General features: G+C 35.5%; 1 protein-coding gene across 1 annotated transcript in view; it reads left to right on the forward strand.

Moving 5' to 3' along the window:
• The window catches only part of LOC149544448 (Transducin/WD40 repeat-like superfamily protein), a 111,882-nt gene that overhangs the window by 19,893 nt on the left and 68,536 nt on the right, over positions 1-23,453 (forward strand). Inside the window, exons 4-9 of the mRNA XM_089798857.1 lie at positions 594-702; positions 818-1,198; positions 1,298-1,353; positions 1,516-1,762; positions 1,849-1,904; positions 2,028-2,304. Of these exons, the coding sequence (XP_089654983.1) occupies positions 594-702; positions 818-1,198; positions 1,298-1,353; positions 1,516-1,762; positions 1,849-1,904; positions 2,028-2,304 (1,126 nt within the window). The remainder of the gene's footprint in view (positions 1-593; positions 703-817; positions 1,199-1,297; positions 1,354-1,515; positions 1,763-1,848; positions 1,905-2,027; positions 2,305-23,453) is intronic.

The following is a 23,453-nucleotide window of genomic DNA, read 5'->3' on the forward strand; positions in this document are numbered from 1 at the left end:
GATTTAATCAGAAGCTCAGGAGGGGCGTCTTGTGACTGGTTCATATGATTAGAGAAAATACAGATAAAAGAAATATAAAGGAATAAAATAGAACAACGTCATCAACTAAATTGTCATTCAAAAAATACTCAGATCTTTCCACAAATTCTACTCATTCTTCATGGGCCACGGGGTATGTAACAGCAGTATTTTGGCCAATAAAATAAAATTAGCACTAAATTGTAAAGTAATAGATAGAGAGAAAGTCATTGGTGGGAATAATGTGGGGCCAGAAATGTACTTGTTTGCGAAAGGGCTCTGATTAGTTCAACAATGATTCATAGAGTCCTGAAACTCTTGGCCATTCCACCCCTCTTGTCTGTTAAATTGTATGTTTACATGTAGTATATATGGTCATAAATGTTTAGTTCATGTTGACTTTTAGGGGATAGTCTCCAGCAGTCTGATTGAGGAGTTGCTTTGCATGCTGGATATTTGAAGGAATATGAAGCATTTGTTTCCCAATTGTAAATTCTGGAAATACCTTTGTTGTATGTTTTACATTAGATCATTGTTTTCAGCATTCTGACTATTTATCATTAAATGTTTTGCAGTCAGGGTATCAGCCTGCTGTAATAATTTGGGATTCTTCAACTGGCTCTTGTATTGCTGATTTAAAAGCCCATAAATATGGAGTTTCTTGCGTGGAGTTCTCACCAAATGGTCAGCTATAGGCCTTGACTGATTTTCCTATGCGATGGCACTTCAAAGATGATTCCTTCCTACTTTTGTAGATGACATATTTAGGGCTGACAATTAAATTTCTGATCTGTTACAGGTAGACATCTTTTATCAGTTGGATTTCCTCATGATGGATTTCTGTGTCTTTGGGATTGGAAAAGTGAAACATTAGTTTCAAAAATCAGGGCAACATCATCAGTTTCACCAATCAACGCAGTTCACTATTCTTTGGATGGGAACTTTTTTATTACAGCTGGCGCAAAGCATCTCAAGCACTGGATAGTTGGTGCGCATGCAGGTTGCCGTGTGACAGCAGGATTGGGAACTTTGGCAACTGATTGCAAGCCTGTCAATCTTGGGAGTCAAAAAGAGAGCTCTTTTATATCAGTATCGTCTGCCTCATATTTTACATGTATCTCTGTTACTGCAGACCAGTGCATTGAGATGCTTCAGCCTATATATGCCTTAACAACAGCTGGTAAAGTCATTTCATTGTAGACAATCTTCTGGTAGTGAGGAGAGATGAAATTTGAAGCTTTCTGGAATTTAATTCAATCTAACTCATGGATATTTTCAGGCATCCTTTGCCTTTTACATTCTGGTGTTGCAATAAAAAAATGGGTTGATTTGAAGGTATGCCAATCTTCTTTTCTTTTCTGTTTATTTACTATATTAAATTGGGTCGCAAGATGGTATACCAATCTTATCTGCTCAACTGTCAGTGTTAATGTATAAATTTCTCGTCATCTTACGGTAAGCACCTGTAACGTAATCTATGTCAAAATGATGCTGCAGGTGCAACAAGGTTATGCGTTGAGTGTTTCCGACTCACTTGTTGCTTGTGCATGTAGCAATGCTGTTGTTCGCTTATTCATGCAAGGAACTCTTCTATATGCGGGAACCTTACCAAAGCCAGCACCATATGGGTACCATGGACTAAATGATGAGAAAGTATGTGCAAACGTTTCTTTAGCCCATGTTACGTCAGGCCTCAACTTTCCAGATGCAATTGCCTGTAGCTTTTCAGGTTCTCATAAGCTTGGTGAGTTTTTTGTATAAGGGTATAGAAGGTGTGGCATTTTTCTTAACTATAGGATTAGTAATGCCTTATATTTGGACCATTTGCAGCTGTTATATATAGAGATCACAGCCTTTATGTATGGGATGTGCATAACGTATCAAAGGTGAGTATTTCATCTAAGAACCTTGGTTGCTGAATTGATTTGCTGGTCATGGTGTGCAAGTATGTGAAGTCTGTGCTACTAAGCAGTATAAAGTTAAAGCTTATGCTATTAAAATCTTTGCAGATAACTAGGTGTTACTCATTACTTTCCCACAGTGCCTGTATATGGGATATCTCTAATATTCCGTCATCTCAAACATTGGGAAGCATAAATTGCTTGCATTCTACAGGAGCTGGCCCTGCCAGAGGTGCATTTGTGACATGTTCTGCAGATAATACAATAAGATTATGGGATCTTGCTTTGGCATCTGATACGAAGGAATCTGTTAGTGAGGCTGCGACATTACATTCAAAGCCAGCTAATGCTTTTTGCAAGCATCTACTTGGTGTCATATATTCAGGTAATTACTATTTAATATGGCTGTTGCTGAAAATATTGTATTGTTGCTACCCTGAAGCTTTATACTCATGTTATAGCTGAAGCTTTATACTAATGTTATACTCTATTATTGGTTTTATACTAAGTTGCAGGATACACCAAATTTCATCCATTAAGTTTGAATTTCAGTGAATTCTTACCCTTTCTGAGATTCATCTGAATTTAATGGAATGTAGTTTAATATTTTCATTTATAATAATATTATTTAATTTTAAAACTATATTGAGTTATTTAGCTTAATTATATCACACTGTCAAACTCTTTTGACAATTTTGTGGATATATTACTTATACTTAAAAATAAATAAATTTATATAAGTTAAATTTAATGTCGATTATTTTCCAAATTTTTACCTTTGCCGAGTTTCATCCGAATTTTATGATCAACAAACACGAATTCAAATTCGAACCTTGTGACTTAGGTTTAATAGTTTTATCTAACATTTTACTTTGTTTCAATGTATTTAATTCACACGTTTTCCATTTTTATATTCTAATTCAACAATACAGTCCACCATGACATTTAATGATTGCATTTATAGTATATAAGATTTCTAGGGTTGCAGAAGTAGATAAAAAGCATTTTTGGCTGTTATGGGGCTTCAATGGCTGTCTAGAAGGAATAGAACTCAATATATCTGATTTTGTTCTTATTTTATATTATGCAAAAGGCAAGTTGAACATTGTAAAGGTGTGAGTGCATTCATTGGAAAATGCTTAACTTTGTTAGTTATTTAGATGTCAACTATACATACAAACATATTTAAACTGTCCTTTACATAATGTTTATTTGAAAAATGATAATTTAAAAATTAAATAGGATGTAATGTAAACATTATCATTAAATACATGATTCATTATAAAATGATTTAATCAATTGAATTTATAAATATTCAATATTAGAGACATACAAATTATTTATATAAATAACAGTTTGTCTCGACATTGAAACAATTTCTTTCTTATGACATCAAATATTTGGCTCTCTACCATTTGTATACATTTGGATGTGGAAGTGGAGTCCTTTTATTCCATATAGTAATTTAGCTATGTTACCCCTAGTTTTTGGGACAGGGGGATGGAGAAACGGTTTCCTAGGATGAATTTCTTTCTTTTGCCATTTTAGGGGAGGACAAAGTGGACGTGGTGTGACCTTTTCACACCATGGCCCGATTGCAAATGTGGAATATTCCAAACTCTAGTTATGTTTCAAATATGATTTAGATTTAGATTTTTGCTTTTGTTTTGTTTCATCATAAATGTAATATTGTAGCATGCAGATTGAACAAGCAAGATTACACGATATAAATTTTCTAGGAAAACTAATTTCATGAAATGCAGACAAACAAAGTTACCCAATGGGTATAGTTATGATATAAAAATGTATTGCCGTTTACAAACAGCTGTTGCTGTTAAAAATCCAAAAATACAGAATGCCACCCTGTACCACATACCCAAAATGCCTCCATACATTAGATAACAAACCCTCTGAAGTTCTGCAAGATTGATCGACAAAATATCCATTAAAACTGATCAATGATTTACAACTGTGAATTTTGAGACGAATTCACCTAGTGGGCTGCTTTGGGTTTTTGTCCAAATCACCAAACTATCCAGGGTTTCCGTCCTAGGGTTTTATTGAACCTTCAAGCAAAGCTTCAAGCTCACATAGAAAAGACTTATAAAATAACAATCTCTGGTATACCTTAACAATTCCCTTTTTTCCTCCTTTAATAATAGCCTTTTTCCCTTTTATAATGTCTTAAAGTTGACATTATAATAAAGTCAGCTTGTTAATTAAGTGACTTTTAATAATACTTATATTATTGAAGTCATTTTTAATTAAATTAATTAAAATAAAGTCATCCTTTTAATATATAAGTTATTTTGACAACTTCGAAATAATCAACTTAATTAATTTATTTCGCCAATATTGTGGACATTACAGGTCTCCCTTCCCAGAGATGCTTGCCTTCAAGGAATTCACACCTGCATGTTGAACCAGATACTTGGATCCCATATCAACTTTTGGAACACTGCTTCACCAATCCACTGTGCTACTCTAATAATAACAACATTATACCCGGAGTTGTAAAGCAACTCACCACACTGAATTTGAATCCTCTTTACATCTTCTATGCTATACTGCACAAAATCTGCCCTCTTACTAGTTGCATGCAAAACCCATGTCTCATGACTGTCTGCCCAAATTTGAATGCAAATATTAGCTGACTCCATAACATTTTCTTCTCTATAATTATTGGCTGCATCTTCTTGAGGATGAAGAGATATGTTATTGCTGTTATAACAATCAGTACTGCTGTCATGCATTCATGTCATGTCTTTGACCTTTACAAGCACTTCTTTTTTGAAAACTTCATGCCCAACACTTGAAGGCTCCTTTGCATTAGTTATTCCATGTGTACGGGCTGCAAACGCATGAGAATGAGGAAGTAAATTGTTGCTGTCCCAAATCATTTGACTTTCTCTTTTTTTTCTTTGGAATCATCAATGATCACCAAATGTTCTTGCAAATCGTCCCACACCAAAGGCTTTTGCTTCATGTTCCTCAAAAGACCTTAAATGCCATTCATGTTTACAAATTATGTTGGAATCAACTAACACATTAGAAGATGCATTGTGATCACCCAAAGTATCCACATCATCATTATCCATTTCAATCTCATGCTTAACATCAAGAGAAGTCATGTTTATCTCTATTGTAGAATCCTCTTGTGAATTTTCTCGCAAAGATGATGAAGCCTCACGTGAGTCACTCCTCAATGCTTTCCTTTTGTCCTCACATACCAATTCTGCATATTTATCAAATTCTTCATGTAGATTTTTGCATACCTCCTTTGAATTTTCTTTCCTCTTATGCTGCTGTTTGAACTTGTAGATGATTGTTCTCTTTTTGGTATAAAAGTAGGTCAATGTGGTCTATCTGAAAATGTTGTAGTGGCTCTAGAAGCACTATGCTTTCTACTATCATCACTTCTTGATCTTCTTGATGGTAAATGGTCCAATCCCATTCGACCCATGGCTGTAACACACAGTCTTGTAACTGTTGCAGCATTAGCTGTTGTTGCTGGGGTAAAGTAGTCAAGAAATCATTAAGCTGATTATTCATGTCCGTAGGTAGGCTTTTTGCTTTCCTCTCATTCATTTCTTCAACAACAGGATCATCCTCAGCATCCCTAATTTGCTCCTTGTGTAATATATGTGTGATCTACCACTTTAGAGTGCATAGAATGAATTTAAATTGACTTGCAATAACCCACTTTCTCAACTTGATCAAAAGTTCCTTGCAATCCTTTGGGTATCCACCAAACTAACATGCAACGCATATCCACTAACCAAGATTGATCGGAAATAACATGCAATATTAGCCCTCCTCATAAATTGCTTCTAAACTGACATGCAAGAGCAGCTAACTCACATGCAACTGGAAATCTTGACATGCAATGGAAAAAGCTGACATGTAACTGATTTTTTGTCATACACTGATAAACCTTAAAGACTAGCAGGATTTAGGGCTTTGATACCACTAAAATATCCCAAACTCTATTTACACTTTAAATTTGATTTAGATTTAGATTTAGATTTTTGCTCGTGTTTTACTTCAATATAGGGTAATATTGCAACATGCAAACATGCAGATTGAACATGTAAGATAAATGAACATAGTTTAAAGGAAACTAATTTGATGAAATATAGATAAACACAGTTAGCCAATGGGTATTTGTGTGATATAAAAATGTATTGCTGTTTACAAACAGTTGCTGCTGTTACAAATCAGAAAATTGAAAATACAGAATGCCACTCTATAACACATACCCGAAATGCCTCCATACATAAGATAACAAACCCTCTTGAGTTCTGCAAGATTATTCAACGGATCTCCATTCAAATTGATCAATGATGTGCAAATTTGAATCCTGAGCTGAATTCAGTAAGTGGGCTGATTTGGGTTCTCGTTCAAATCAATAAACTATCTAGTGTTTTTGAACTAGGGTTTTACCAAACTTTCAAGCAAAGCTTGAAGCTCACAAAGAAAATACTCAAAATAAAAATAACAATCTCTAGAATACCTTCATAATTTCCTTTTTTCTCCTTTTATAATAGCCTTCTCCCTATTTTGAGAGATGCTTTATTTAATTTTGTGTATTTCACTCCCTTCCAAAATGCAACTTTATGTCATAAGTTAAAGTTGACATAATAAAGCCAATTTAATAATTGACTTGTTATATTACTTATTTTATTGAATGAAATGCTATTACACAATAGACGCTTGCATTCCAAAAATAATATGCAATAACAAGGCTCTTTGTGTCGACTCGAATGAAAGGACGATGGATGAATATGTGAGTGCCGTGACACACATGTTGATGACAATTACAATTAGCGTATCCGTTTATGAGCTGATGATGAGGACTACTCATAATCCTCAATCAATCGAACCATAACTTGTCATCAACTTGAATGCATAAACGATTTTTTTTTAGTATCGTGACTTTTCAATGACAACAAAGATCCTTCAAATGTTGCTATGACTCTACACATTGAAGAACTGATCAACAAGAAAAACCTCTTTGCAATTTAATTTATGTGACCATAAGTAATATGCACTGTTGAGTATAGACATCGCATTCATACAACCTGTATGTTGATGAAGTCATTGCAAGTAATGCCTTTTGCAACTATAATCACTAAGAAACAATCACTGAACAACTCCTTGTCACTCTCTCTTACTACCTTGCCTATATAAGCAGGCATATTATGTACATTTTAATTATGTCCATTATCGATAATATAATTCTTGCATCGTAATATGATAATTGTCTTGTCATTCTCATTTAGTAGTTATCTTGGTCTTTCATTTGATCTTGGGGGTGTTGTTAAGTCATCCAAAACTCTAATATGGTATTAAAGTTTTCAAACTGTGAAAATCTCTTCTCAAGAATAGCAATCTTGGCTTGACTCAATTTTGGGTGCAAAATTTGACGATTTGAGCATTACCATTGTGCTCAGGAGGCTTTTTTCATAAAAAAATGATTACGAATTTGCCTATTTTAGGCAAAAGTCAAAATTGTGGAAATTGTTTTTTAGCAGACCAAGTGGTATGTCCCTATATGCCCTTTATGAGATATCTGTGGAGGATCCATTACTACAGAGCATCTGTGTCTCAAATCAATCAATCATACAAGTCAATCAACAGATTCAACACTACACAGATCTTCATGCTACTCAACAAAATCCAGTGATTGCATGATAACAATTGGTTAAATCTTTTTAATTGGAGATTGAAACAATTATTGGTGGCATCTTTATTTGCATTAACAACTAAGCGTTTGTGTATAAAAACAAGGCCATCATAATCGACAAGAGGCATGAGGGGCTAATTCCCATGGGACTTCAAAATTTTGTGTGCGTTGCCCACAAAACGTATTCAAAGACTTTCGCGCTCCCTGCAACATCCTAGTTTGCTACATGATGAACTCTAACCTAAATGCGGCTTAAAGCAGATCCACTCCTCTTTGCAGCCCCTATGCAAAGTGATTCATGTGACTCCAAGAGGGCTCTACAAGCGTCACATGTTGTCAATATTGACCTAACAACATAGCTCACCATCAATTTAGTAAAGATCCTAGTCCAAATCAGCCTTTGCAGTTAACTCGTGCAATGAGGTCATCTCTGTTTGCACAAGGAACTCTCGCTCTAACCTGTGGGTGCCCAGGCAACATCGACATCTATCATTGTTTTACCATGTGGACCCAACAGTTATTAGTGACGAGACAAATACATATTTTCAACAGCAAATGAGACTTTTACAACAGATCACTGTATTTAGCGCTCAACACATTTGACTTCAACTCATGGACTTGAATCCCCATCTCTCTTGTCCAACACAAATCGCTGCATTCCTTACATAGGCTCACTATAGCTAGAGACAAAAGCTCAACCAAAATTCAAGGTGGTCACAAAGACCAAGACAATCATCATAGCCACACGTTGACTCAAAAGGTATTCACAATTGCAAACCCACAAAAATGGCCTTTTCCTGTCATCACACTTTTTTTGCTCCATCGACATATGAGTTGGCAACCACGTCACTTAGTACACAGTCATTGCGACATCCGATTGACCGTTGCCACTGTTGGCATTTTTCATTGATATGGCTCACATATTATGGTGGCATCCCTCTTTCTTTTATCTTGCACGGAATGTCTGAAGATGTTGTTTAGAGTATACCAAGTGCGAATGAGCCAAATGTCTGAAGATATTGTTTTGTGTGCCAAGTGTAAATGCCTTAGTGTGTCTTTTGCCGTTCTCAGGCTTACCATCGACACTTTATAGAAATGTTACTCCTTTTGTAGTTCCCATGGGTGTTAACTCATAGAGGTGTTACTTATCTGATTTTTCTGAGCTGCTGCAGAGAATCTATCCTAGGTGTAAAACCTTTTCCATTTTAGCATTTTTTCTAGGGGTTTGTTATGTGCATTGCCAGTTGCATTTTCTAGAAACTATCGGACCTGTGTGGCAAATAGTGACTATGATGTAACTGTGTTGCTATTCTAGGAATACCATTTCTGACGTGACTATTAAATGCAGATGATAAACTGTCTTTAACGCTTGGTGATTGTCTAATGTAGCTGCTACAAGCAACATCTCTGCCAGTTGTCTACACATACTCAAACTATTATTGAATGTCCATAAAATCGAGCAAGGGAAAACATCTATTTGATTTAAAACGTGATACACTTGGAGCTCACGATGTGGATTGGTTAGTAAGAAAATAGTGAGTGTAGGCAAACCATTTTTAAGCAGATGTTTTTGGTGGATATAAGTGTTTTTGATGAATGATATTGGTAGAAAGTATCATTGCGTGGGCAGGTGAATAATGAAAAAGTGTGTATGTGTATTCAAGTATATGGTACCTTGGTAGCTTACAGATGTTGTTTTGGGGGATTTTCAGAATGCGACTGAAAAATTGTGTGTAACATGCAAGGGATTTGATAACTGGAAGTTTCTTTTAAAGAAGTTGCTCTTGAATGGAATAAGTGTGGATAAATTCTGAGAAGATTTTTTGTGTATGAGCCTTTCTTTTCACCAAACTGTGATGTTTAGCAGGGATGAGTAAGGATGAACGTTTTGCTAGCGTGTTAATAGACTGCAAGGGGATAAGAGTAGGAAGTAGAATTGGTGTTCAACCATTATATGCTTGCATTCAGTTCGAGGTGGCTTACACAACAATATGCATCAAGCAAAGCTCATTTGCTCTTTCAAATAAATTGGTTGTAATCACAGATTGCTGTGTTTTTGACAGTCACAGAGTTGTAACTTTGTGCTTCTAACCTCATTTGTAGAAGCTTTTGTTTTTGGTCTTGTGTTGATGTTTGAATGGTTGTGGCCATACTTTGCCAAGTTTGAGTTCATCTTAAGTTGCAGCCTATGTTGCTTGGTGTAGGTCGAAGCCTTTAATTTACTGTGTTGCATTCCTCATTTGGAGATTAGTGTACCATGGTTTTTACCCAAAAGGGTTTTGATGAGATAAACTTTTGTGTTCTTGTCCTGCTTGCTTTTTTGATTTGCTTACTGTTTGAGAAAGATTTAAAAATACTGATTCATCCTCTCCCCCCAGTATTTTTGTGTTCTTCAGGCACATCAGGTATTGACACACCAATGCCCTGTCAGCAAAGGAGGCATTTTCTTTAACGGATTCATTTTCATAGGCATAAATTTGATAGCCTTCCAACCGTCAAATAGGAGTAGCTGGCTGTTTTCCTGCGACAACCATGCAATTGTCAAATTTAGTTAGTTGAGTTGTTGACATTATCGAGTGGTTTAAATTTCCTGCCTTCACCATTAAAGCTTTTGGTTTTGCAGTCCATCTTCTAACACCCACATCCGGCTTAGTTTTGGTCCCTTTTCGAGCACATTTTTTGATTTGGGGAAGAATTTCCCAAATTGTCTATAGCGGTTGCGTTAGTTTTTGATTTTGATGACCAGATTGATTAGAAATTGCAATTTTTCATGACTCTACTTGTCTAATCCTCAATTTTGCATCTTTTAGACCTTTGTTTTAGCACATACAATGATATTTTTTTTTGTAGAGTTTTTTGAATTTGCATGATTTTCCATCTACTTTTCAATGCTTTGAAATGCAATATCACTTTCAAAAATAGGTAATTTTGGGGATATATATGCACTTGGTTAATCCTTGGCTTTCAGTTTTCCGATTTGCATTAGTGAATTGAAGTATTTATGAGTTGTTTTATTTCATTGTTTGGTTGTATGATGGATATCTCAAAAATTGAAATCCTCGCTTCATATAATTACCATAGATAGAATGAATCTGTATCTAATCAGGTTTTAAGTGATGGATTGCATAGAGTCACTTTTAGGGAAGATCTAGAACCAACTATAGGTGTTGTAGAAAGGAAAAAATGGTTTGATGGAAGGGACAAAGCTATTGGTTCTCTTAGATCGTCCATCTCTCCCAATTTGTTATTGTTACTTAATTTTAACACATGTTAAAATTAAGTTCTGAAAATTCAAATTTTATTTGCTGAAAACACTTTCATTTGATATTTGAAAGAATATAAATGTCCTTGTATCATTCATTTCATGAATATACATTTGATATTTTACACATAATGATGAAATACTGAAGGCAAAGTATCTCACATAAATCGAGAATTCAATTGCTATCTTTCATACGTACTAAGAACAAGAGAAATAAAATATATGAGAGAAAGTCAGAGATAACCAGTCATTGCCTTTCAGACTTTGACTGGTTAGATGTTCTCTGCCGCTGCATTGACGTCCAGGGTTCAGTTTTTGATCCGGTAAGCTCCAGGTTCCTCGTTTCCCTGCAAGAGAAAAAGATGGAGTTAGATCTTTATGATCTAAGCAATGACTAGTTATCTATAACCACGTACTCGTACAGATCATATTCTTCTTATTTTTGAATACGCACAAAAAATAGCAATGTGCATTCCAAGTATTCAAATACAAATCACAGAAGGATAATTTATGAGTGTCACGAGCCCGTGCTCGAACTTCATAAAAGATCATTTCAAATACCATAAAATTGAAAAGAGTGAGTTACTGGAAAATAAAGCACTGTGACAGGGGATAAGCAAAGATAAGAACAGTACAACAGATCAGTCAGAAAACATGGAAGTATTATCTGGAATACTATAGCATAAACAGTAAAAGCAAGCAATGCCATGATAACTCAGCCAATACACCAGTAAAAAATGGAAAAGAAGATAGTTTCGGGAAATTTAGAAGCAGAGACTTCATGCCTTGTAACTTGAATGATTTTAAACAATTTGTTTTTATTAGTTAACGCTGTTGACTCTAATATTTCTTTTGATATAAAATTGATCCAGGATCCCCAGGAACAGGGAAAACTTCAATGTTGATCTCACTTCTTTCCACCTTAGGCCATAAGAAGTTCAGAGTACTGGTGTGTGCACCCACTAATGCAGCAGTATCAGAAATGGCAATTAAATTAATCAAAATAGTTACAAGCCCATCAGGAAAGTGCTCTGATAAAGATAATTTGTTACAGCAGTATTGGTGGATGTATATTTTTCATGCAGAGGTTGAAAACTAACAGGAAATGCTATTATTCCATATGCCAGTAGAAATGTATAACAAGAAATATGAGATGCCCAGAATTTTTTAAGCCAAGAATTCCAGTTACAGTTGCAGCAGCAGAGAGTTTTATGACACAAAGCTTTTGGAACATTTCAAACATGAAAAAGTATGTGAAAGAATGTTACAAGAAGTGATAAAACTTCCAAACAACCAGTCAAAGCAAAACCCTATCTGTCAAGTGGGTTTAGAACAATGCTACAGCCTGAAATAAGATGAAAACAACAAATTTTTTGTATGCAAGAAATCGTGCTTCCAGCACCAATGATATTAACTTTCAAATACTGATATCTACTCAAACCCAACTAAATACCTGCAGCATATAATCAAATCTGGAGCTATTTCAACAGAGAGAAGGAAAAAACGTGCCCCAAAATAAGGTCTAAGCAAAACTCTAAGAATAACGTGCTCCCAACACTAGTTCTTAAAAATGGAGACAACTTTGTTAAGAGAAAAATCGTGCTTCCAGCACTAAAACGAAAACGCATTTTTGTCATAACGTTTCCAAATATACCATCGAATGTTACAGAGGCAGCAGCAAAACGTTTATTAAAAGTGGAAAAACGTTACCTCCAGCAGTAGGAAACCATGGTGATTCTAAAATAACAGCAGAGAAGAAAAATCGTGCTTCCAGCACTTAGTAAAAAACTCGAGGTCTTCATGCAAACAACAGATAAAAGACAAGACTGGTGTCTCCAAGATCATAACAGATTTAACACAATACGGTTACAACAAATCCGAATGGCGGCTTAAATCAAATTATTAGCTGGTTGACCTCTCTACTAAACGACTTCCATTCATGGCAGCTGCAGATAAAGTTCAAAGTATCTTCAAAACCCTTGCCGCAGTTTTCTCTCAAGTTCTCAGCTCTCCAAAATGAAGGCGATGAAAAATAAAAGAAGATTAGGGTAGTAAAACGTTTTTTGCCTTTCTCCTTTTGTATAAAATGTGAAGTCCGCCGACTTAGAAGAGGTGTTTTTTTTTTTTTTTTTAAAAAAAAGAAAGCAAAAAAAATAATAATGTTTTATGCCATGAGGGTGGAAGAGTTAAGTGTTAGCATTTTAACACTTAGGTTTTTTGTAAATATTTGCATTTTGAATAGGATTATTTATTGGTATTTTATAAACCATTTTATAATCTTGTTTAATTAAATGCAAATGTATAGACATTTTCAAAGTCATATATCTTTTTCAAATCTTGAACTTAGGGATTTCAAATCAGTTATGACAGGTGTTTGGAGGAGAAAAAGGAGGATAAATAGTAGCTGAAGACTTGGTATTTTGAATTATTGAGGAGAGATTGTAGGGTTTGATTTCTAGGTCAAATTTAGACTTTGACCAAGCTTTTCAGAGGTCTTTTATGACTAGTTAGAGCATTTTGGGGGATTTTGACATGAGTCATGGGTCTCATTATGACTTAGTTCAGTTGTTACAAACTGAGTCATCTTCTTGATAAGTCTTGACTCCCTTTTTGTAGCCTGTTTTTTTGAATTCGACCCAGGTTGGGATTGTATTTAGGAAAATTTCTGAATTCATTTAGGAGGTTCTGATGCTGCAGAGGGAGGCTCTTGTGACAATTTTTATGTCCTTGGCAGCTTTCATGCAAAATTTTGTAACTCTTTTGGAGACTAGTAAATACTGGCAGCATTTTGGGGCAGTTTTCTATTAGATTCAAGCCTTCTTTCTTCCTGTGTTTTTGTGTCAAGTGCATGATTGATGAGAGATATACGTGAGTTAGTAATTCCTTATTTTCTTTTGTCTCATCTATTACCTTGTTGCAGGAGTGTATGTTATATGCAGGTTATAATTTGTGTCTAAGTTAAATTTGGTTTTCATGTGAAGAATTTATCTTCCTTGCTAATCTGTTTAAGGACCTTATTATGAAATATTAATGCATATCTATACAGAATAGAAGTGTTTCATCTCTAGTTATAGAATTCATATAGTCTTCTTAAGAAAGCCATTATTTTCTCAGTTTTCCTGTCACATTTGGTGTATCACTTGGTTGTTTAGTTTAAGTTGCAAATTATAAGTTCATTTCCAGCAATTCTAACTCTTTCCCCTATAAGTTTAAAGTAGTTTCATATATTAACCAGAGATTATCCAATAGGGACCGGCCTAGAATTCAGAGGTTTCATTTCTGGGTACGCATGTCTCACATACAGAAATGACTCCCATGTTAGGCAGGATTGTTAAACTAGTATAGTTTAATAGGGTGCAAATCCTTAGCCTTAACAGTTATATCATATTGCATCTTGTACATATACTCGTGATGCCTTGTAGTGACTCTTTAATAAGCCTAATAGAATGATAAAATTCAGATTAGAGAATGATGTCACAGGTCTAGCTCTTAGAGATTTTGTCAATATTCAAGACTGTTTCTCTGAGTTCAATTCTATTAAATTGAAGTTTTTTCATTGTGGCATTACTAAAGATGATGGACAATTGATCTTATCTATTCTTCTAACCTTGGTCCCGAATATTCAATCTTTGTCTCTACATTCTATGCTACAATGGATGCTCTTGGTCATGCATGTAAAATGCCTTCTCTTGACGATTTTGTTGAAAAACTCATAAGGAAACAAGCAAGTTGACACACATTGGTCAATTGAAACCTTTAGAGCCTCATGCCCTTCTTGCAAATAAGTTCACTCCAAAGGATTCCAAAGGCAAGTGAAAGAAGCAATATAAGTTGTTGGCAGTGGGCTAGCATCCCTCGCTAGATTTGCGAGTTGGTTTAACCTCTTGTGTCTTTTGTAAGTAAAGTGGTTGTATCATGCATTGACAGATTGATCTTTTGGTGCAACAACCACCCTATCTTGTAACAAGTGGTATGAAAACTTGGTCACATGTTTGAGTCCTTGCAAGCTTCTACGAGTAACGCTGGGAGGGGGATTGTTGGTAGTGGCCAACATTCCTCGCTGGATTCACAACATGGTTTAATAACCTCTTGTATCTTCTGTAAGTCTAGTTGTTGTATTGGACATCGACAAGTCGATCTTTTGATGCAATAGCAACCTTGGCAATTAACATAAGTATCCTAAGCAACATGAGAAAGGTGACGATTCTCTTTCACAAAATACTTCCGAATCCAAGTCCTTTTTCAAGAGTGGAATCATCTAAAAGAAAGAGGGAAAGTGTGCATATTGTTAAAAGCTAGGACATGATGACCATAAAGGCTTCCTTAAGAAGATAGACAAGCTCAGTCACATTCTTCAAAAGAACAATATTAAGTTGCCATCATCAGTCTTCTCCTATACTTGTGGCAACTTTTCCATCTACACCATCATCATCTATGGATAAAGGTAAAAGTCAGGCACTAATGGCTTCCTCACATCTTGAGCAAGGTAAATGGCTTCTTGATTTAGGTACTTCACATTAAGTGTGATGCAAGAGCATCCTTGGGTCGTTAGCAATCTTGCACCAACCAAAAATATTTCCTTTTTATTTGTCTGTATTATGTTCTTGTTGGACAATTTTCTGTGTTCAAGGTAGCTATTGTTCCAGTTTGGCTTGTTATCATATGCGATCCTTGTGGTGTGTTCTACCCATTATGGAGATCCTATGATTAGCTTTGCAACTTAACCCAAAGTTTCTAGATAAAGTTGTCTTATGATTGGTTTGGTTCTATAGTTAGGCTCCTCATCTCACAACTTGGTTGGCATGATTCATATTGCAATGGAGATTCATGCTATGCAAAGCCTAATAGGGTATTGTTCTATGTTGTTATTCATGTGATCGATCTCCTTGTGTGTTCGCACATCATGATGTATCTAATTGGGCCTATTCTTATGGGTTTGGGTTCTAACCTATATTTGTTTGTAATATGTTTCTTTATCTTGGCGATTTTGGATTGAATAACCCAACTTGTGGTCGGCGATCTTGTATATAAGTAGGGTAGTAGTTCATGCTTAAGAGGCAGTGAAGTATAACTTGATAGAAGAATAGCCAGGAAGATTTGATTGTAAAGATCGGGAATAAGGCTTGTGTCCTTATTAACAAGGTACGTTTGTTGAATATGTGAATATGCATTTGTAGACCAACTTGATGATAAATGAAAATTATTGTTCCTTATTTGCTTGTGTTGGTTATTACTTTGTTTTGTCATTTTCGCCATGTTGTCTCTAGCTGTAAGGTTGGACATCTCCATTGGGGATTTCTCCAGCCTTGAGTGTGTTAAATAGTATCAGAGCACAATTTCGATTCTTGGATTGTAGATTCGAGTTCCTCAACTTGCAAAGTCGTAGATTTGTTGTTTGTGGGGTGACATAACCAAGGATCTAACCTACATCAATAGATGGCTTTCGCAAGGTGGTTCGGGATAGGATATGTTACTGATTGTACATGACAATAGAAATTTGCCAACAAGATTGATCATATCAAGTCTGAAGATTGTGAATCCTAAACATCCTGGTTGTGTAGTGACATAAGGTAGATTTGATTGACAATTATAGAGGGTTGCACAAAGTTAAGCCACTCGAAGAGTTGGTGGATCAATTGAAGAGCGAGTTATGATTTCAAATACTACACAAATAGTTTGTTTGAGGTTGGTAGACTACCATATTGTGTCAGGGTAATCAACACATGGGATTAGATCTCTTGATAGAAGTATTGTCATTGATGTCAAGGGTTGAATAAATGGAACTATAAGTGTAATCAATGTCTAAGGTAGGACGAAGAAGTTGTCATTGAAGTCAAATATAAAGAATTGATTTGTGATGAAAACATAAGTATTACTGTTTTTCCATATTCAGAGGAGTGACTAATGAATCAGCTGATGTAAGAAGGATACAAGAAAACAATTACATATCTGCATATTAATCCAACAATATAAGAGTGAAGTAATAAGAAAAATACTACCGGCCCAGTGGATTGATGAAAATATATTACTTATTCAGCAAACGAAGAACATAGTGTGAATATATATATAGACTAGAACAGATATAAAAGAACATCAAAATAAATGATGATAAGGACTATAGACTACACAAAGAAAAGAGGTAAACAAAATATGAAGATATCTCAGAGAAAATTTAAAGGGAATATACAACACATATATGATAGGCAAGTCACCAGCATGTATTCCATTGTGGTCAAAGATAAAAATCTGCCAGGTAATCATGAAGTTTCGAAGCATATCTATGAAGACAACTGGTCAAAAACCCTACAGATGATTAGGCCAAGTAAAGTGTTTTATTCAAATAAAGATTCATGTTTTAAAGATTAAAGAGTTCGCATACATTGATATGGAGCTTAAGCAGCGATAAAGAATATTGAAGTCATCAAAGTCATCATGAGGTTCTATAATGAGTTAGTAGCAATGTGAAACCGATTAAAGACTTCACGAGAAAATGGCCCGATGGAATGAAGGGAATGCAAAAGTTGACGATAATGTTCTCGAAAAGATCTTTGATGCGTTGATGAATAGACAAAATATCTCCATCAATCTGCACATCATATGTGAAGATGACAACACTAATAGATAAGAAATATTGGTACTTGCCAATAAATTATTGAGTGCACTGAATATGATGAAGCAACGAAAGGTAATAAAATAGTGCCAGTGCCATTGCGGATAATCAGTGGCGTAGGCATTCCACGTCACATATGAAATGCAGAGATAAGGATAGAATATTCAGCAATATAATCAGCGATTGTGATTTTCAGAGCTTATAGAGTGAAGACAATGAACAGTTGATAGCAAGTATCAATGGCTGTTAACATAAGCCATAGTGGAAGTATTTAGAAATTGAGTCAGTGTATGAAAGACAAATCCTTGTGATATTGCTATCAGAATTTAATTGTGTGATTTTGAGTCAAACTCATTGACCCATGTTTCATGAGTAGTGATTCAACATGAATCCATCTCTCATGAGAATAAATGGAACACTTAGCACTCATTTGATCTAGGTGATGCTCATAGGGGCAAAGCATCAGGACTTCTTGGGAGGTCACCCATCCTAGTACTACTACAACTCATTAGATCCATGAATCCATCTCTCATGGGAATAAATGGAACACTTAGCACTCATTGGATCTAGGTGATGCTCACAAGGGTGAAGCACTGGAACTTCTTGGGAGGCCACCCATCACAATTTGACTTGCTGTGGAAATTATCTCCTACTTATCAATTGATGAGCTCAAGGGGCTTTCTCATGATTGGTTCATAAGGCACAACACTTGGTGAAGGTTTTGCAAATGGGGTTGCAAGCTTTGGGTTTAACCATGGAGGAAACTCTGTAGTTAAGCGCGCTCAAGTTGGAGTAGTACTGGGATGGGTGACCTCCCAGGAAGTCCCGGTGCTTCACCCCTGTGAGCATCACCTAGATCCAATGAGTGCTAAGTGTTCCATTTATTCTCATGAGAGATGGATTCATGTTGAATCACTAGTCATGAAACATGGGTCAATGAGTTTGACTCAAAATCACACAATTAAATCATGATAGCAATATCACAATTTGACTTGCTATGGAAATTATCTCCTACTTATTAGACAAATCCTTCTATAAAAAATTGACGGTAACTAAGAAAACAATTTCCATCATAATAACCAGTCAGATGAGTCACGGTGGACAAACAACAATACTTCTGATGATTCCACGTCAGTGTTGGGGAGTTACGACATAAGTGAAATTTTATAAAGCTTCAATATCATTGCAGGTAACAACTATAATGAGCAGTACAAACGAAAAGACTTGTGCGCTTGTGTTAAGGATTCAATGGCAAAGAGTGATGCTAGATAGAAGTCCAATAATGGTTGGAAGGTGCATCAATGACAATGACATTAAAAAGCGATTAAAGTAGGGTTCAAGTTAAAAGAGTATAATTGAATTATCAAAACACATGTTTAATTGATGCGATTAGAAGGCCTCATGATAGCCATAATTACAGTAAAAATATATGATTATAAAATGGCAGTTTATTTTGTTAATAAAAATGGATTATCGTGTGAAGAGTCACAAGACAAGTTTTTTTAAAAGATATGACTTTTGAATAGAGACATGTATATAAGGAAGATATGTTTAATTTTCAAGGGTCGTGATGTGAGAGAAAAGAAGATGTGAATGTAACTAATGAAAAGAATAATATAATAGAAGTGAAAAGAAAAGGAAACAATTTGGAAGATCTGTGTGAAAATAAAGTATGCATTTGGATAAATGAAGAAAGAAGTTAGTAGATTGAGAATGAATTATAACAAAACTGAACAAAAGAATATGAGATGAGAAATCTGTACTAAAAAGTAAACAGTAATATAAGTAAAGGAAAGAAGACATTTATACAATTAGATTTTCAGTCTGATCTATATTTACCAGAATTACAAAAGAAGCTTGAGAGGTTTAGGAAGAGAAATACATATATATTTAAGATTGACTTCAGATTGGGAAAAGAATATATTCAGATTTGTGAAGAAAAATAATAAGGGTGATAGTGCTGAAGATAATTATTTATACAGATATAAATAGAAAGTATTGTATGATAAAAATCTCCATCACTAGTTGAGTAAGCAACATCATTAGCGTGGAAAAGAAGTTTGTGTGCAGTGGGTTGGTGCTCACGAAGACAGAAGTGGGGGTTGGTGCTTCTAGTAGGTCAGAGCCTGTGAAGTGTGGGACTTGGAGCTTCCAGTGAGTCGGTGCTTTTAAACATAGGGTTTGGAGCCTATAGTTGGTTGAAGCCTAGAAATCTATGTAAAAGAACAAGTCTATACAAAAGCAATTATTTGCCGTGGTTTTCTCTTGCATTGGGATTGCACGTAAACATTGTGTTATTGTGTTCATGTGCATAATTGTCTATTTCAGCATTTAAGGTTATTAAAGCAATTGTTTGGATAAAAAGTTTTTAAACTGGCAAAATTGTTATTATACTGATTCAACCCCCTTCTCTTAGTATTTTCGTGTGCTCTTCATGCCCAAGTTGAAGAAGTTGAGGAGATTCCTAAAATTTGCAAGGATGACGCCTACAAGAATGAACCCTAGAAGGCTAGGGCAAATGATGGAGGAATTCAAGAATGGGATAAGGATTGAGATCCGAAATGCTTTGACTGGGCTTAGGAGAAACCCTAAAATTAAAGATGCATTTCAAGAAGCTGTTGAAGATTTGGAGACAACTGAAGTTGAGACCCTTGCAAATGAAAAAAGGTTATCAAGAGGTATGGCAGATATGGCTAAGTCATAGAATGGAAGTTTCTTGCTTTTTTGGTTCATTACATTTGGAGGAATCATTAGATTGGGTTAATGAAATATAGAACTACTTTGAGCTTGAAGATGTTAAGGATCCACAAAGTGTTAGGTTAGTACAATTAAGTTGAAAGGTCATGTTGCCCTGTGGTGGAAAGAATGGTAGAAATATAGAGAAGATAATTGTTTGTGGAGAGTTATGGTTTCTAGACTTGAGGCTATGTTCATACCAAAGGATTATGAATTGGAATTGTTTAGGAAACTGTAGAAACTAAAGCAAAAGAGTTTTGACAGTTGAGGAGTACACTAAAGAGTTCTATAAGGTGAATATAGATCTGGAAATCGAGAGTTAACTAAGAAGGCTGCTAGGTATATTAATGGTGTGAGAGATATTATTCAAGATGAGTTAAGTATGCTAAGGATTAGTACAATTTAAGATTCTAATCATGCTGTGAAGGCAAATGATAAGTTGAAGAGAAGACAAGTTACCCCTAAGGTCAGGGATAAACCAGTTGGTGATAAGAGCAAGGATAGGCTTGTGATTGAAGAGGAAGTTGATCCGAGGATTCTTAAAAGGTGTTGTGGCAACAGAGAGTTCAAAGGTACTTGTTTCAAGGGTAGAAATGTTGGATACAGAGCTTTCCAATGTTCGGTTGGTTCTAGTAAGAGAAAAGGAAAACACAACCTAGTGACACTTGAGCCTGTTGAAGATGAACTTGTGGAAAGAGAGAGCGAACCTGAGATGGGAGAATTTTTGATGTTAAGAAGAGTTATGTCGAGTAAGAAGGAACCAAAGCTTGTGTAGAGAAGGCAATTATTCCGAACTATTTGCAAATCAGAAGGTAAATGTTACAAGGTGAATAAGAACAATAGTAATACTAATGAGATTGTATTAGAGGAGATGGTACGAAAGCTTGGATTAAGGAGACTTAATCACCATTTTACATATGGGATAAGTTGGTTTTTGGAAAAATAGGACAAAATACCAAGGTATCTTATCCTCTTTTGAACAAAGTCTCGTGCATGGTATGTTGCGAGAAGATCATATGATGACTCCAACGTACCTTCAATGTCAGGTCTAGATTGTGGATAAGCTCGGTGATTGATGTGATTTGTGATGATTACAAGGGGCCTTACATATATTTGCTCAGATTCATTTCAAATTATGTTGTATATGGGAGCTATCAAAAGGTTTTGCAATGAAGTGTTTTTTTGGAATTTTATGGAATATGCAAAAATGAAAGGAGATAGGGTTCGAAAATTCTATTCTAATCCTAAGGGTAGTGACAATAATAGGTGATACTTTGGTGGACAAATTCCTTAATTACCAAGCTCCACTTCGCCAAGTTATACTACAACTACACATGAACTAGTGCAATCTTCAAAGGTTATGCAAAATATTTTCATACTATTGTAAATGCCATAATAGAATAACATATATGAATGGTATAAGTTAAGCATGTGCATGAAAGAGGTTCAAAATAACTTTGCTCAATGATTTGAAATTACTAAAACATCAAAAGTATGGACCAGAGGAATTCATCAAAACACTATCATCTTTTCCATTGCAATCACCACACTTTATCTAAACTAAACTTAATCTAAATGAAGGGATTAAGAGAACAAGCAAGCACTAAGAGAAACCAAGTATTCACCAAACTTCAATGAGAACTTTATTGTCTCAGAAGCTCATAACAACAATCTCAAAAATCCTCCCAAATAGATGAGAAGTGAGGCTGTTATATAGGACCTCAAATAGAGTGGGTGGTCTCCATAAAAACAGTAACAAATGGCCTAGATCGTGCCTTATCACCCCTAATTAGGGTTAGGGTAAAGAAAATTGAATTTACATTAATGCAAGAATGAATCCACTGTTGTAATGGGCAATAAATGCCCACTATACATACTCGCTCAAGAAGAGAGTGGGGTGCAATAAATGTCCACTACATACATACCCACTATGCATTAAATGCATCTATCCTTGACTCCGCTACTTGAAGGCATGAAATTGATCTAACATTGTCTCTAATTTTGCTGTGTTGAAGCTTGGTGTCGATTCCTACTTGAACACCAAAACTACAACTTCCTTTTCAGCCTTTCCTAAACTTTCCCTCCAATACGGTAACAAGTCATGAGTGTTATGAATGGTGTTTGAGAAAATGGAAAAGTTCTCAAAATCATCTCTCTTGGAATCATTCAATTGAAAGAACTCCAACTTGCCTTTTAAGCTATCTATCATTATTTTATTCTCTATCAATATTTGTGACAATAGGGATGCAACTGTATTGGAAACCCCTTTGCTTGATGTTGTCGAGTACCTTTCTCCATCGAGCCGATTCCTTGGTAAAGCTCTCAAATGTTTCCTTGGCTGTAATCACTACATCGTACCATCGAAGGAAGTCATAGGCATCCCCTTTACCATCAAATCGACCATCAATCGATGCTTGCTAAGGGTTTCCATCAGATTCTGTATATCTTATATCATTTAATCTTGATAAATGTGCTCATCCTCCCATGATTGATCCATGCATTAGATCTTGGAGAGTACAACTAACAGGGTACTATGAACTTGCACCAATTCTTCTGCATGCTTGAATGCTTCCTCCTGAATTCTTTCCACCCCCACCTTTACTAGTCAGAGAGATGAACCACCTTTTTTGAATGGAATCCCTTTGCACTACATTTGGGTATTCCTCCATCTGATCAAGTACATGGAATATGTTGTATGTTCTAATCATGTTCAGAGACAATCTTGAATACAATCTCTTTTTGATTTCATTCTCATCTGTGGCATATGCCCAAAAATCCTTGAGGTTCATTTTATGTTGGTACTTTGATATTGCTATCGATTTGATCTTGTTGTAGGGATCGAAAGCTATCTTTCTCGGATAAAGTCACAGATGGAAGAGGTTGAGTTCATCCAATGATCTCTCTAATGCCTTTAGATATGGGCATATCTCAGTTTTTGTTCCCTTATGGAAATTGGGAAATAATATCCCTATATCTTCTTCCCCCTCCAAATGTTGTCATAAACTGTAAGTGTTGAGTAAGCTCCTACAAGACCAACTTATTTGTTCGGTACCTTGAAATCATGTATGGCTCCACAGAAAATCCTTGAACTCAGATAGATGGAAAGGTAGGGAATTGAATGAACCAGGCTCCATAATCTTCTACAAACTTCATTGCTCCAATCGACAACCTCAAGTGCGACTTCTTTTATAGGGTCTTGACGCATTGCAAAGCCATCATTAATTCTGACATAGTCATCCT

The sequence above is a fragment of the Cupressus sempervirens genome, chromosome 8, assembly GCF_028749045.1.
Source record: "Cupressus sempervirens isolate cs-2001-9-10 chromosome 8, ASM2874904v1, whole genome shotgun sequence".
NCBI lineage: Eukaryota > Viridiplantae > Streptophyta > Pinopsida > Cupressales > Cupressaceae > Cupressus > Cupressus sempervirens.